This window comes from Schistocerca serialis, unplaced genomic scaffold (assembly GCF_023864345.2).
Source record: "Schistocerca serialis cubense isolate TAMUIC-IGC-003099 unplaced genomic scaffold, iqSchSeri2.2 HiC_scaffold_1451, whole genome shotgun sequence".
Lineage (NCBI taxonomy): Eukaryota > Metazoa > Arthropoda > Insecta > Orthoptera > Acrididae > Schistocerca > Schistocerca serialis.
Genome location: NW_026047682.1, coordinates 2,020,497 through 2,035,329, shown reverse-complemented (window position 1 = coordinate 2,035,329; position 14,833 = coordinate 2,020,497). Strand labels below are relative to the sequence as shown.

General features: G+C 55.2%; 1 protein-coding gene across 1 annotated transcript; it reads right to left on the bottom strand.

Annotated features, from left to right (window-relative positions):
• Positions 1–4,422: 4,422 nt before the first annotated feature.
• On the bottom strand, positions 4,423–13,206 carry LOC126443327 (seminal vesicle major clotting proteins-like). Its single transcript, XM_050090920.1, has 3 exons — positions 12,854–13,206; positions 8,217–8,451; positions 4,423–4,545 (listed from the first exon to the last, which is right to left on the bottom strand). Exons 1-3 carry the CDS (start codon positions 13,204–13,206, stop codon positions 4,423–4,425), a joined length of 711 nt encoding a protein of 236 aa, XP_049946877.1.
• Between the last annotated feature and the right edge of the window lie 1,627 nt (positions 13,207–14,833).

The following is a 14,833-nucleotide window of genomic DNA, read 5'->3' as shown; positions in this document are numbered from 1 at the left end:
CTGTGCTGTCCTCGCAAGCTGTGCTGTCCTCGCAAGCTGTGCTGTCCTTGCAAGCCGTGCTGTCCTCGCAGGCAGTGCTGTCCTCGCAAGGCTTGCTGTCCTCGCAAGCTGTGCTGTCCTCGCTAGCTGTGCTGTCCTCGCAAGCTGTGCTGTCCTCGCAAGCTGTGCTGTCCCTGCAAGCCATGCTGTCCTCGCAGGCCGTGCTGTCCTCGCAGGCCGTGCTGTCCTCGCAAGCATTGCTGTCCTCGCAAGCTGTGCTGCCCTTGCTAGCGGTGCTGTCCTCGCAAGCTGTGCTGTCCTCGCAAGCTGTGCTGTCCTCGCAAGCTGTGCTGTCCTCGCAAGCTGTGCTGTCCTCGGAAGCTGTGTTGTCCTCGGAAGCTGTGCTGTCCTCGGAAGCTGTCCTTTCCACGGAAGCTGTGCTGTCCTCGCAACCCGTGCTGTCCTCGCAACCTGTGCTGTCCTCGCAAGCCATGCTGTCCTCGCAACCCGTGCTGTCCTCGCAAGGCGTGCTGTCCTCGCAAGCCGTGCTGTCCTGGCAAGCTGTGCTGTCCTCGCAAACCGTGCTGTCCTCGCAAGCCGTGCTGTCCTCGCAAGCTGTGCTGTTTTTGCAAACCGTGCTGTCCTCGCAAGCCGTGCTGTCCTCGTAATTTTAGCGGTCCTCGCAAGCTGTGCTGTCCTCCCAAGCTGTGCTGTCCGCGAAAGTTGTGCTGTCGTCTCTAGTTGAGCTGTCCTCTCAAGTTGAGCTGTCCTCTTAAGTTGAGCTGTCCTCTCAAGTTGAGCTGTCCTCTCTAGTTGATCTGTCCTCTCTAGTTGAACTGTCCTCTTTAGTTGAGCTGTCCTCTCTAGTTGAGCTGTCATCTCTAGTTGAGCTGTCCTCTCTAGTTGAGCTGTCCTCTCAAGTTCAGCTTTCAACTCAAATTGAGCTCTCCTCTCAAGTTGAGCTCTCCTCTCAAGTTGAGCTCTCCTCACAAGTTTAGCGGTCATCTCAAGGTGAGCTGTCCTCTCAAGTTGAGCCGTCCTCACAAGCTGTGCTGTCCTGGCAAGCTGTGCTGTCCTCGCAAGCTGTGCTGTCCTCGCAAGTTGTGCTGTCCTCGCAAGCTGTGCTGTCCTCGCAAGCTGTGCTGTCCTCGCAAGCTTTGCTGTCCTCCCAAGCTGTGCTGTCGTCCCAAGCTGTGCTGTCCCCACAAGCTGTGCTGTCTCCACAAACTGTGCTGTCTCCGCAAGCTGTGCTGTCCTCGCAAGCTTTGCTGTCCTCCCAAGCTGTGCTGTCGTCCCAAGCTGTGCTGTCCCCACAAGCTGTGCTGTCTCCACAAACTGTGCTGTCTCCGCAAGCTGTGCTGTCTTCGCAAGCTTTGCTGTCCTCGCAAGGTGTGCTCTCCTCACAAGCTGTGTTGTCCTTGCAAGCTGTGCTGTCCTCGCAAGCTGTGTTGTCCTTGCAAATTGTGCCGTCCTCGCAAGCTGTGCTGTCCTCACAAGCTGTGCTGTCCTCGCAAGCTGTGCTGTCCTCGCAAGCTGTGCTGTCCTCGCAAGCTGTGCTGTCCTCGCAAGCTGTGCTGTCCTCGCAAGCGGATCTGTCCTCGCAAGCCGTGCTGTCCTCGCAAGCTGTGCTGTCCTCGCAAGCTGTGCTGTCCTCGCAAGCTGTGCTGTCCACTCAAGTTGTGCTGTCCTCTCAAGTTGAACTGTCCTCTCAATTTGAGCTGTCCCTCAAGTTGAGCTGTCCTCTCAAGTTGAGCTGTCCTCTCAAGTTGAGCTGTAATCTCAAGTTGAGCTGCCCTCTCAAGTTGAGCTGTACTCTCTAGTTCAGCTGTCCTCTCAAGTTGAGCTGTCCTCTCAAGTTGAGCTGTCCTCTCAAGTTGAGCAGTCCTCTCAAGTTGAGCTGTCCTCTCAAGTTGAGCTGTCCTCTCAAGTTGAGCTGTCCTCTCAAGTTGAGCTGTCGTCTCAAGTTGAGCTGTCCTCTCAATTTGAGCTGTCCTCTCAAGCTGAGCTGTCCTCTCAAGTTGAGCTGTCCTCTCAAGTTGAGCTGCCCTCTCAAGTTGAGCTGTCCTCTCAAGTTCAGCTGCCCTCTCAAGTTGAGCTGTCCTCTCAAGTTGAGCTGTCCTCACAAGCTGTGCTGTCCTCGCAAGCTTTGCTGTCCTCGCAAGCTGTGCTGTCCTCGCAAGCTGTGCTGTCCTCGCAAGCTGTGCTGTCCTCGCAAGCTGTGCTGTCCTCGCAAGCCGTGCTGTCCTCGCAAACCATGCTGTCCTCGCTAGCTGTGCTGTCCTCGCAAGCCATGATGTCCTTGCAAGCCATACTGTCCTCGGAAGCCATGCTGTCCTCGCAAGCTTTGCTGTCCTCACAAGTTGTGCTGGCCTCTCAAGTTGAGCTGTCCTCTCAAGTTGAGTTGTCCTCTCAAGTTGAGCTGTCCTCTCAAGTTGAGCTGTCCTCTCAAGTTGAGCTGTCCTCTCAAGTTGAGCTGTTCTCGCAAGCTGTGCTGTGCTCGCAAGCCGTGCTGTCCTCGCAAGCTGTGCTGTCCTCGCAAGCTGTGCTGTCCTCGCAAGCTGTGCTGTCCTCGCAAACCATGCTGTCCTCGCTAGCTGTGCTGTCCTCGCAAGCCATGATGTCCTTGCAAGCCATACTGTCCTCGGAAGCCATGCTGTCCTCGCAAGCTTTGCTGTCCTCACAAGTTGTGCTGGCCTCTCAAGTTGAGCTGTCCTCTCAAGTTGAGTTGTCCTCTCAACTTGAGCTGTCCTCTCAAGTTGAGCTGTCCTCTCAAGTTGAGCTGTCCTCTCAAGTTGAGCTGTTCTCGCAAGCTGTGCTGTGCTCGCAAGCCGTGCTGTCCTCGCAAGCTGTGCTGTCCTCGCTAGCTGTGCTGTCCTCGCAAGCTGTGCTGTCCTCGCAAGCTGTGCTGTCCTCAAAAGCTGTGCTGTCCTCGCAAGCTGTGCTGTCCTCGCAAGCTGTGCTGTCCTCGCAAGCTGTGCTGTCCTCGCAAGCTGTGCTGTCCTCGCAAGCTGTGCTGTCCACCCAAGTTGTGCTGTCATCTCAAGTTGTGCTGTCATCTCGAGTTGTGCTGTCCTCTAAAGTTGAGCTGTCCTCTCAAGTTGAAATGTCCTCTCAAGTTGAGCTGTCCTCTCAAGTTGAGCTGTTCTGTCAAGTTGAGCTGTCCTCTCAAGTTGAGCTGTCCTCTCAAGTTGAACTGTCCTCTCAAGTTGAGCTGTCCTCTCAAGTTGAGCTCTCCTCTCATGTTGAGCTCTCCTCTCAAGTTGAGGTGTACTCTCAAGTTGAGCTGTCCTCTCAAGTTTAGCTGTCCTCTCAAGTTGAGCTGTCCTCTCAAGTTGAGCTGTCCTCTCAAGTTGAGCTCTCCTCTCATGTTGAGCTCTCCTCTCAAGTTGAGCTGTTCTGTCAAGTTGAGCTGTCCTCTCAAGTTGAGCTGTCCTCTCAAGTTGAACTGTCCTCTCAAGTTGAGCTGTCCTCTCACGTTGAGCTCTCCTCTCATGTTGAGCTCTCCTCTCAAGTTGAGGTGTACTCTCAAGTTGAGCTGTCCTCTCAAGTTTAGCTGTCCTCTCAAGTTGAGCTGTCCTCTCAAGTTGAGCTGTCCTCGCAAGGTGTGCTGTTCTCGCAAGCTGTGCTGTCCTCGCAAGTTGTGCTGTCCTCGCAAGCTGTGCTGTCCTCGCAAGCTGTGCTGTCCTCGCAAGCTGTGCTGTCCTCGCAAGCTGTGCTGTCCTTGCAAGCCGTGCTGTCCTCGCAGGCAGTGCTGTCCTCGCAAGGCTTGCTGTCCTCGCAAGCTGTGCTGTCCTCGCTAGCTGTGCTGTCCTCGCAAGCTGTGCTGTCCTCGCAAGCTGTGCTGTCCCTGCAAGCCATGCTGTCCTCGCAGGCCGTGCTGTCCTCGCAGGCCGTGCTGTCCTCGCAAGCATTGCTGTCCTCGCAAGCTGTGCTGCCCTTGCTAGCGGTGCTGTCCTCGCAAGCTGTGCTGTCCTCGCAAGCTGTGCTGTCCTCGCAAGCTGTGCTGTCCTCGCAAGCTGTGCTGTCCTCGGAAGCTGTGTTGTCCTCGGAAGCTGTGCTGTCCTCGGAAGCTGTCCTTTCCACTAAAGCTGTGCTGTCCTCGCAACCCGTGCTGTCCTCGCAACCTGTGCTGTCCTCGCAAGCCATGCTGTCCTCGCAACCCGTGCTGTCCTCGCAAGGCGTGCTGTCCTCGCAAGCCGTGCTGTCCTGGCAAGCTGTGCTGTCCTCGCAAACCGTGCTGTCCTCGCAAGCCGTGCTGTCCTCGCAAGCTGTGCTGTTTTTGCAAGCCGTGCTGTCCTCGCAAGCCGTGCTGTCCTCGTAATTTTAGCGGTCCTCGCAAGCTGTGCTGTCCTCCCAAGCTGTGCTGTCCGCGAAAGTTGTGCTGTCGTCTCTAGTTGAGCTGTCCTCTCAAGTTGAGCTGTCCTCTTAAGTTGAGCTGTCCTCTCAAGTTGAGCTGTCCTCTCTAGTTGATCTGTCCTCTCTAGTTGAACTGTCCTCTTTAGTTGAGCTGTCCTCTCTAGTTGAGCTGTCATCTCTAGTTGAGCTGTCCTCTCTAGTTGAGCTGTCCTCTCAAGTTCAGCTTTCAACTCAAATTGAGCTCTCCTCTCAAGTTGAGCTCTCCTCTCAAGTTGAGCTCTCCTCACAAGTTTAGCGGTCATCTCAAGGTGAGCTGTCCTCTCAAGTTGAGCCGTCCTCACAAGCTGTGCTGTCCTGGCAAGCTGTGCTGTCCTCGCAAGCTGTGCTGTCCTCGCAAGTTGTGCTGTCCTCGCAAGCTGTGCTGTCCTCGCAAGCTGTGCTGTCCTCGCAAGCTTTGCTGTCCTCCCAAGCTGTGCTGTCTTCCCAAGCTGTGCTGTCCCCACAAGCTGTGCTGTCTCCACAAACTTTGCTGTCTCCGCAAGCTGTGCTGTCCTCGCAAGCTTTGCTGTCCTCCCAAGCTGTGCTGTCGTCCCAAGCTGTGCTGTCCCCACAAGCTGTGCTGTCTCCACAAACTGTGCTGTCTCCGCAAGCTGTGCTGTCTTCGCAAGCTTTGCTGTCCTCGCAAGGTGTGCTCTCCTCACAAGCTGTGTTGTCCTTGCAAGCTGTGCTGTCCTCGCAAGCTGTGTTGTCCTTGCAAATTGTGCCGTCCTCGCAAGCTGTGCTGTCCTCACAAGCTGTGCTGTCCTCGCAAGCTGTGCTGTCCTCGCAAGCTGTGCTGTCCTCGCAAGCTGTGCTGTCCTCGCAAGCTGTGCTGTCCTCGCAAGCGGATCTGTCCTCGCAAGCCGTGCTGTCCTCGCAAGCTGTGCTGTCCTCGCAAGCTGTGCTGTCCTCGCAAGCTGTGCTGTCCACTCAAGTTGTGCTGTCCTCTCAAGTTGAACTGTCCTCTCAATTTGAGCTGTCCCTCAAGTTGAGCTGTCCTCTCAAGTTGAGCTGTAATCTCAAGTTGAGCTGCCCTCCCAAGTTGAGCTGTACTCTCTAGTTCAGCTGTCCTCTCAAGTTGAGCTGTCCTCTCAAGTTGAGCTGTCCTCTCAAGTTGAGCAGTCCTCTCAAGTTGAGCTGTCCTCTCAAGTTGAGCTGTCCTCTCAAGTTGAGCTGTCCTCTCAAGTTGAGCTGTCGTCTCAAGTTGAGCTGTCCTCTCAATTTGAGCTGTCCTCTCAAGCTGAGCTGTCCTCTCAAGTTGAGCTGTCCTCTCAAGTTGAGCTGCCCTCTCAAGTTGAGCTGTCCTCTCAAGTTCAGCTGCCCTCTCAAGTTGAGCTGTCCTCTCAAGTTGAGCTGTCCTCACAAGCTGTGCTGTCCTCGCAAGCTTTGCTGTCCTCGCAAGCTGTGCTGTCCTCGCAAGCTGTGCTGTCCTCGCAAGCTGTGCTGTCCTCGCAAGCTGTGCTGTCCTCGCAAGCCGTGCTGTCCTCGCAAACCATGCTGTCCTCGCTAGCTGTGCTGTCCTCGCAAGCCATGATGTCCTTGCAAGCCATACTGTCCTCGGAAGCCATGCTGTCCTCGCAAGCTTTGCTGTCCTCACAAGTTGTGCTGGCCTCTCAAGTTGAGCTGTCCTCTCAAGTTGAGTTGTCCTCTCAAGTTGAGCTGTCCTCTCAAGTTGAGCTGTCCTCTCAAGTTGAGCTGTCCTCTCAAGTTGAGCTGTTCTCGCAAGCTGTGCTGTGCTCGCAAGCCGTGCTGTCCTCGCAAGCTGTGCTGTCCTCGCAAGCTGTGCTGTCCTCGCAAGCTGTGCTGTCCTCGCAAACCATGCTGTCCTCGCTAGCTGTGCTGTCCTCGCAAGCCATGATGTCCTTGCAAGCCATACTGTCCTCGGAAGCCATGCTGTCCTCGCAAGCTTTGCTGTCCTCACAAGTTGTGCTGGCCTCTCAAGTTGAGCTGTCCTCTCAAGTTGAGTTGTCCTCTCAACTTGAGCTGTCCTCTCAAGTTGAGCTGTCCTCTCAAGTTGAGCTGTCCTCTTAAGTTGAGCTGTCCTCTCTAGTTGAGCTATCCTCTCATGTTGAGCTGCCATCTCAAGTTGAGCTGCCCTCTCAAGTTGAGCTCTCCTTGCAAGCCGTGCTGTCCTCCCAAGCTGTGCTGTCCTCGCAAGCTGTGCTGTCCTCGCAAGCTGCGCTGTCCTCGCAAGCTGTGCTGTCCTCGCAAGCTGTGCTGTCCTCGCAAGCTGTGCTGTCCACTCAAGTTGTGCTGTCCTCTCAAGTTGAACTGTCCTCTCAATTTGAGCTGTCCCTCAAGTTGAGCTGTCCTCTCAAGTTGAGCTGTAATCTCAAGTTGAGCTGCCCTCTCAAGTTGAGCTGTACTCTCTAGTTCAGCTGTCCTCTCAAGTTGAGCTGTCCTCTCAAGTTGAGCTGTCCTCTCAAGTTGAGCAGTCCTCTCAAGTTGAGCTGTCCTCTCAAGTTGAGCTGTCCTCTCAAGTTGAGCTGTCCTCTCAAGTTGAGCTGTCGTCTCAAGTTGAGCTGTCCTCTCAATTTGAGCTGTCCTCTCAAGCTGAGCTGTCCTCTCAAGTTGAGCTGTCCTCTCAAGTTGAGCTGCCCTCTCAAGTTGAGCTGTCCTCTCAAGTTCAGCTGCCCTCTCAAGTTGAGCTGTCCTCTCAAGTTGAGCTGTCCTCACAAGCTGTGCTGTCCTCGCAAGCTTTGCTGTCCTCGCAAGCTGTGCTGTCCTCGCAAGCTGTGCTGTCCTCGCAAGCTGTGCTGTCCTCGCAAGCTGTGCTGTCCTCGCAAGCCGTGCTGTCCTCGCAAACCATGCTGTCCTCGCTAGCTGTGCTGTCCTCGCAAGCCATGATGTCCTTGCAAGCCATACTGTCCTCGGAAGCCATGCTGTCCTCGCAAGCTTTGCTGTCCTCACAAGTTGTGCTGGCCTCTCAAGTTGAGCTGTCCTCTCAAGTTGAGTTGTCCTCTCAAGTTGAGCTGTCCTCTCAAGTTGAGCTGTCCTCTCAAGTTGAGCTGTCCTCTCAAGTTGAGCTGTTCTCGCAAGCTGTGCTGTGCTCGCAAGCCGTGCTGTCCTCGCAAGCTGTGCTGTCCTCGCAAGCTGTGCTGTCCTCGCAAGCTGTGCTGTCCTCGCAAACCATGCTGTCCTCGCTAGCTGTGCTGTCCTCGCAAGCCATGATGTCCTTGCAAGCCATACTGTCCTCGGAAGCCATGCTGTCCTCGCAAGCTTTGCTGTCCTCACAAGTTGTGCTGGCCTCTCAAGTTGAGCTGTCCTCTCAAGTTGAGTTGTCCTCTCAACTTGAGCTGTCCTCTCAAGTTGAGCTGTCCTCTCAAGTTGAGCTGTCCTCTCAAGTTGAGCTGTTCTCGCAAGCTGTGCTGTGCTCGCAAGCCGTGCTGTCCTCGCAAGCTGTGCTGTCCTCGCTAGCTGTGCTGTCCTCGCAAGCTGTGCTGTCCTCGCAAGCTGTGCTGTCCTCAAAAGCTGTGCTGTCCTCGCAAGCTGTGCTGTCCTCGCAAGCTGTGCTGTCCTCGCAAGCTGTGCTGTCCTCGCAAGCTGTGCTGTCCTCGCAAGCTGTGCTGTCCTCGCAAGCTGTGCTGTCCACCCAAGTTGTGCTGTCATCTCAAGTTGTGCTGTCATCTCGAGTTGTGCTGTCCTCTAAAGTTGAGCTGTCCTCTCAAGTTGAAATGTCCTCTCAAGTTGAGCTGTCCTCTCAAGTTGAGCTGTTCTGTCAAGTTGAGCTGTCCTCTCAAGTTGAGCTGTCCTCTCAAGTTGAACTGTCCTCTCAAGTTGAGCTGTCCTCTCAAGTTGAGCTCTCCTCTCATGTTGAGCTCTCCTCTCAAGTTGAGGTGTACTCTCAAGTTGAGCTGTCCTCTCAAGTTTAGCTGTCCTCTCAAGTTGAGCTGTCCTCTCAAGTTGAGCTGTCCTCTCAAGTTGAGCTCTCCTCTCATGTTGAGCTCTCCTCTCAAGTTGAGCTGTTCTGTCAAGTTGAGCTGTCCTCTCAAGTTGAGCTGTCCTCTCAAGTTGAACTGTCCTCTCAAGTTGAGCTGTCCTCTCACGTTGAGCTCTCCTCTCATGTTGAGCTCTCCTCTCAAGTTGAGGTGTACTCTCAAGTTGAGCTGTCCTCTCAAGTTTAGCTGTCCTCTCAAGTTGAGCTGTCCTCTCAAGTTGAGCTGTCCTCGCAAGGTGTGCTGTTCTCGCAAGCTGTGCTGTCCTCGCAAGTTGTGCTGTCCTCGCAAGCTGTGCTGTCCTCGCAAGCTGTGCTGTCCTCGCAAGCTGTGCTGTCCTCGCAAGCTGTGCTGTCCTTGCAAGCCGTGCTGTCCTCGCAGGCAGTGCTGTCCTCGCAAGGCTTGCTGTCCTCGCAAGCTGTGCTGTCCTCGCTAGCTGTGCTGTCCTCGCAAGCTGTGCTGTCCTCGCAAGCTGTGCTGTCCCTGCAAGCCATGCTGTCCTCGCAGGCCGTGCTGTCCTCGCAGGCCGTGCTGTCCTCGCAAGCATTGCTGTCCTCGCAAGCTGTGCTGCCCTTGCTAGCGGTGCTGTCCTCGCAAGCTGTGCTGTCCTCGCAAGCTGTACTGTCCTCGCAAGCTGTGCTGTCCTCGCAAGCTGTGCTGTCCTCGGAAGCTGTGTTGTCCTCGGAAGCTGTGCTGTCCTCGGAAGCTGTCCTTTCCATGGAAGCTGTGCTGTCCTCGCAACCCGTGCTGTCCTCGCAACCTGTGCTGTCCTCGCAAGCCATGCTGTCCTCGCAACCCGTGCTGTCCTCGCAAGGCGTGCTGTCCTCGCAAGCCGTGCTGTCCTGGCAAGCTGTGCTGTCCTCGCAAACCGTGCTGTCCTCGCAAGCCGTGCTGTCCTCGCAAGCTGTGCTGTTTTTGCAAGCCGTGCTGTCCTCGCAAGCCGTGCTGTCCTCGTAATTTTAGCGGTCCTCGCAAGCTGTGCTGTCCTCCCAAGCTGTGCTGTCCGCGAAAGTTGTGCTGTCGTCTCTAGTTGAGCTGTCCTCTCAAGTTGAGCTGTCCTCTTAAGTTGAGCTGTCCTCTCAAGTTGAGCTGTCCTCTCTAGTTGATCTGTCCTCTCTAGTTGAACTGTCCTCTTTAGTTGAGCTGTCCTCTCTAGTTGAGCTGTCATCTCTAGTTGAGCTGTCCTCTCTCGTTGAGCTGTCCTCTCAAGTTCAGCTTTCAACTCAAATTGAGCTCTCCTCTCAAGTTGAGCTCTCCTCTCAAGTTGAGCTCTCCTCACAAGTTTAGCGGTCATCTCAAGGTGAGCTGTCCTCTCAAGTTGAGCCGTCCTCACAAGCTGTGCTGTCCTGGCAAGCTGTGCTGTCCTCGCAAGCTGTGCTGTCCTCGCAAGTTGTGCTGTCCTCGCAAGCTGTGCTGTCCTCGCAAGCTGTGCTGTCCTCGCAAGCTTTGCTGTCCTCCCAAGCTGTGCTGTCGTCCCAAGCTGTGCTGTCCCCACAAGCTGTGCTGTCTCCACAAACTGTGCTGTCTCCGCAAGCTGTGCTGTCCTCGCAAGCTTTGCTGTCCTCCCAAGCTGTGCTGTCGTCCCAAGCTGTGCTGTCCCCACAAGCTGTGCTGTCTCCACAAACTGTGCTGTCTCCGCAAGCTGTGCTGTCTTCGCAAGCTTTGCTGTCCTCGCAAGGTGTGCTCTCCTCACAAGCTGTGTTGTCCTTGCAAGCTGTGCTGTCCTCGCAAGCTGTGTTGTCCTTGCAAATTGTGCCGTCCTCGCAAGCTGTGCTGTCCTCACAAGCTGTGCTGTCCTCGCAAGCTGTGCTGTCCTCGCAAGCTGTGCTGTCCTCGCAAGCTGTGCTGTCCTCGCAAGCTGTGCTGTCCTCGCAAGCGGATCTGTCCTCGCAAGCCGTGCTGTCCTCGCAAGCTGTGCTGTCCTCGCAAGCTGTGCTGTCCTCGCAAGCTGTGCTGTCCACTCAAGTTGTGCTGTCCTCTCAAGTTGAACTGTCCTCTCAATTTGAGCTGTCCCTCAAGTTGAGCTGTCCTCTCAAGTTGAGCTGTAATCTCAAGTTGAGCTGCCCTCTCAAGTTGAGCTGTACTCTCTAGTTCAGCTGTCCTCTCAAGTTGAGCTGTCCTCTCAAGTTGAGCTGTCCTCTCAAGTTGAGCAGTCCTCTCAAGTTGAGCTGTCCTCTCAAGTTGAGCTGTCCTCTCAAGTTGAGCTGTCCTCTCAAGTTGAGCTGTCGTCTCAAGTTGAGCTGTCCTCTCAATTTGAGCTGTCCTCTCAAGCTGAGCTGTCCTCTCAAGTTGAGCTGTCCTCTCAAGTTGAGCTGCCCTCTCAAGTTGAGCTGTCCTCTCAAGTTCAGCTGCCCTCTCAAGTTGAGCTGTCCTCTCAAGTTGAGCTGTCCTCACAAGCTGTGCTGTCCTCGCAAGCTTTGCTGTCCTCGCAAGCTGTGCTGTCCTCGCAAGCTGTGCTGTCCTCGCAAGCTGTGCTGTCCTCGCAAGCTGTGCTGTCCTCGCAAGCCGTGCTGTCCTCGCAAACCATGCTGTCCTCGCTAGCTGTGCTGTCCTCGCAAGCCATGATGTCCTTGCAAGCCATACTGTCCTCGGAAGCCATGCTGTCCTCGCAAGCTTTGCTGTCCTCACAAGTTGTGCTGGCCTCTCAAGTTGAGCTGTCCTCTCAAGTTGAGTTGTCCTCTCAAGTTGAGCTGTCCTCTCAAGTTGAGCTGTCCTCTCAAGTTGAGCTGTCCTCTCAAGTTGAGCTGTTCTCGCAAGCTGTGCTGTGCTCGCAAGCCGTGCTGTCCTCGCAAGCTGTGCTGTCCTCGCAAGCTGTGCTGTCCTCGCAAGCTGTGCTGTCCTCGCAAGCGGATCTGTCCTCGCAAGCCGTGCCGTCCTCGCAAGCTGTGCTGTCCTCACAAGCTGTGCTGTCCTCGCAAGCTGTGCTGTCCTCGCAAGCTGTGCTGTCCTCGCAAGCTGTGCTGTCCTCGCAAGCTGTGCTGTCCTCGCAAGCGGATCTGTCCTCGCAAGCCGTGCTGTTCTCGCAAGCTGTGCTGTCCTCGCAAGCTGTGCTGTCCTCGCAAGCTGTGCTGTCCACTCAAGTTGTGCTGTCCTCTCAAGTTGAACTGTCCTCTCAATTTGAGCTGTCCCTCAAGTTGAGCTGTCCTCTCAAGTTGAGCTGTAATCTCAAGTTGAGCTGCCCTCTCAAGTTGAGCTGTACTCTCTAGTTCAGCTGTCCTCTCAAGTTGAGCTGTCCTCTCAAGTTGAGCTGTCCTCTCAAGTTGAGCAGTCCTCTCAAGTTGAGCTGTCCTCTCAAGTTGAGCTGTCCTCTCAAGTTGAGCTGTCCTCTCAAGTTGAGCTGTCGTCTCAAGTTGAGCTGTCCTCTCAATTTGAGCTGTCCTCTCAAGCTGAGCTGTCCTCTCAAGTTGAGCTGTCCTCTCAAGTTGAGCTGCCCTCTCAAGTTGAGCTGTCCTCTCAAGTTCAGCTGCCCTCTCAAGTTGAGCTGTCCTCTCAAGTTGAGCTGTCCTCACAAGCTGTGCTGTCCTCGCAAGCTTTGCTGTCCTCGCAAGCTGTGCTGTCCTCGCAAGCTGTGCTGTCCTCGCAAGCTGTGCTGTCCTCGCAAGCTGTGCTGTCCTCGCAAGCCGTGCTGTCCTCGCAAACCATGCTGTCCTCGCTAGCTGTGCTGTCCTCGCAAGCCATGATGTCCTTGCAAGCCATACTGTCCTCGGAAGCCATGCTGTCCTCGCAAGCTTTGCTGTCCTCACAAGTTGTGCTGGCCTCTCAAGTTGAGCTGTCCTCTCAAGTTGAGTTGTCCTCTCAAGTTGAGCTGTCCTCTCAAGTTGAGCTGTCCTCTCAAGTTGAGCTGTCCTCTCAAGTTGAGCTGTTCTCGCAAGCTGTGCTGTGCTCGCAAGCCGTGCTGTCCTCGCAAGCTGTGCTGTCCTCGCAAGCTGTGCTGTCCTCGCAAGCTGTGCTGTCCTCGCAAACCATGCTGTCCTCGCTAGCTGTGCTGTCCTCGCAAGCCATGATGTCCTTGCAAGCCATACTGTCCTCGGAAGCCATGCTGTCCTCGCAAGCATTGCTGTCCTCACAAGTTGTGCTGGCCTCTCAAGTTGAGCTGTCCTCTCAAGTTGAGTTGTCCTCTCAACTTGAGCTGTCCTCTCAAGTTGAGCTGTCCTCTCAAGTTGAGCTGTCCTCTCAAGTTGAGCTGTTCTCGCAAGCTGTGCTGTGCTCGCAAGCCGTGCTGTCCTCGCAAGCTGTGCTGTCCTCGCTAGCTGTGCTGTCCTCGCAAGCTGTGCTGTCCTCGCAAGCTGTGCTGTCCTCAAAAGCTGTGCTGTCCTCGCAAGCTGTGCTGTCCTCGCAAGCTGTGCTGTCCTCGCAAGCTGTGCTGTCCTCGCAAGCTGTGCTGTCCTCGCAAGCTGTGCTGTCCTCGCAAGCTGTGCTGTCCACCCAAGTTGTGCTGTCATCTCAAGTTGTGCTGTCATCTCGAGTTGTGCTGTCCTCTCAAGTTGAGCTGTCCTCTCAAGTTGAAATGTCCTCTCAAGTTGAGCTGTCCTCTCAAGTTGAGCTGTTCTGTCAAGTTGAGCTGTCCTCTCAAGTTGAGCTGTCCTCTCAAGTTGAACTGTCCTCTCAAGTTGAGCTGTCCTCTCAAGTTGAGCTCTCCTCTCATGTTGAGCTCTCCTCTCAAGTTGAGGTGTACTCTCAAGTTGAGCTGTCCTCTCAAGTTTAGCTGTCCTCTCAAGTTGAGCTGTCCTCTCAAGTTGAGCTGTCCTCTCAAGTTGAGCTCTCCTCTCATGTTGAGCTCTCCTCTCAAGTTGAGCTGTTCTGTCAAGTTGAGCTGTCCTCTCAAGTTGAGCTGTCCTCTCAAGTTGAACTGTCCTCTCAAGTTGAGCTGTCCTCTCACGTTGAGCTCTCCTCTCATGTTGAGCTCTCCTCTCAAGTTGAGGTGTACTCTCAAGTTGAGCTGTCCTCTCAAGTTTAGCTGTCCTCTCAAGTTGAGCTGTCCTCTCAAGTTGAGCTGTCCTCGCAAGGTGTGCTGTTCTCGCAAGCTGTGCTGTCCTCGCAAGTTGTGCTGTCCTCGCAAGCTGTGCTGTCCTCGCAAGCTGTGCTGTCCTCGCAAGCTGTGCTGTCCTCGCAAGCTGTGCTGTCCTTGCAAGCCGTGCTGTCCTCGCAGGCAGTGCTGTCCTCGCAAGGCTTGCTGTCCTCGCAAGCTGTGCTGTCCTCGCTAGCTGTGCTGTCCTCGCAAGCTGTGCTGTCCTCGCAAGCTGTGCTGTCCCTGCAAGCCATGCTGTCCTCGCAGGCCGTGCTGTCCTCGCAGGCCGTGCTGTCCTCGCAAGCATTGCTGTCCTCGCAAGCTGTGCTGCCCTTGCTAGCGGTGCTGTCCTCGCAAGCTGTGCTGTCCTCGCAAGCTGTGCTGTCCTCGCAAGCTGTGCTGTCCTCGCAAGCTGTGCTGTCCTCGCAAGCTGTGCTGTCCTCGGAAGCTGTGTTGTCCTCGGAAGCTGTGCTGTCCTCGGAAGCTGTCCTTTCCACGGAAGCTGTGCTGTCCTCGCAACCCGTGCTGTCCTCGCAACCTGTGCTGTCCTCGCAAGCCATGCTGTCCTCGCAACCCGTGCTGTCCTCGCAAGGCGTGCTGTCCTCGCAAGCCGTGCTGTCCTGGCAAGCTGTGCTGTCCTCGCAAACCGTGCTGTCCTCGCAAGCCGTGCTGTCCTCGCAAGCTGTGCTGTTTTTGCAAGCCGTGCTGTCCTCGCAAGCCGTGCTGTCCTCGTAATTTTAGCGGTCCTCGCAAGCTGTGCTGTCCTCCCAAGCTGTGCTGTCCGCGAAAGTTGTGCTGTCGTCTCTAGTTGAGCTGTCCTCTCAAGTTGAGCTGTCCTCTTAAGTTGAGCTGTCCTCTCAAGTTGAGCTGTCCTCTCTAGTTGATCTGTCCTCTCTAGTTGAACTGTCCTCTTTAGTTGAGCTGTCCTCTCTAGTTGAGCTGTCATCTCTAGTTGAGCTGTCCTCTCTAGTTGAGCTGTCCTCTCAAGTTCAGCTTTCAACTCAAATTGAGCTCTCCTCTCAAGTTGAGCTCTCCTCTCAAGTTGAGCTCTCCTCACAAGTTTAGCGGTCATCTCAAGGTGAGCTGTCCTCTCAAGTTGAGCCGTCCTCACAAGCTGTGCTGTCCTGGCAAGCTGTGCTGTCCTCGCAAGCTGTGCTGTCCTCGCAAGTTGTGCTGTCCTCGCAAGCTGTGCTGTCCTCGCAAGCTGTGCTGTCCTCGCAAGCTTTGCTGTCCTCCCAAGCTGTGCTGTCGTCCCAAGCTGTGCTGTCCCCACAAGCTGTGCTGTCTCCACAAACTGTGCTGTCTCCGCAAGCTGTGCTGTCCTCGCAAGCTTTGCTGTCCTCCCAAGCTGTGCTGTCGTCCCAAGCTGTGCTGTCCCCACAAGCTGTGCTGTCTCCACAAACTGTGCTGTCTCCGCAAGCTGTGCTGTCTTCGCAAGCTTTGCTGTCCTCGCAAGGTGTGCTCTCCTCACAAGCTGTGTTGTCCTTGCAAGCTGTGCTGTCCTCGCAAGCTGTGT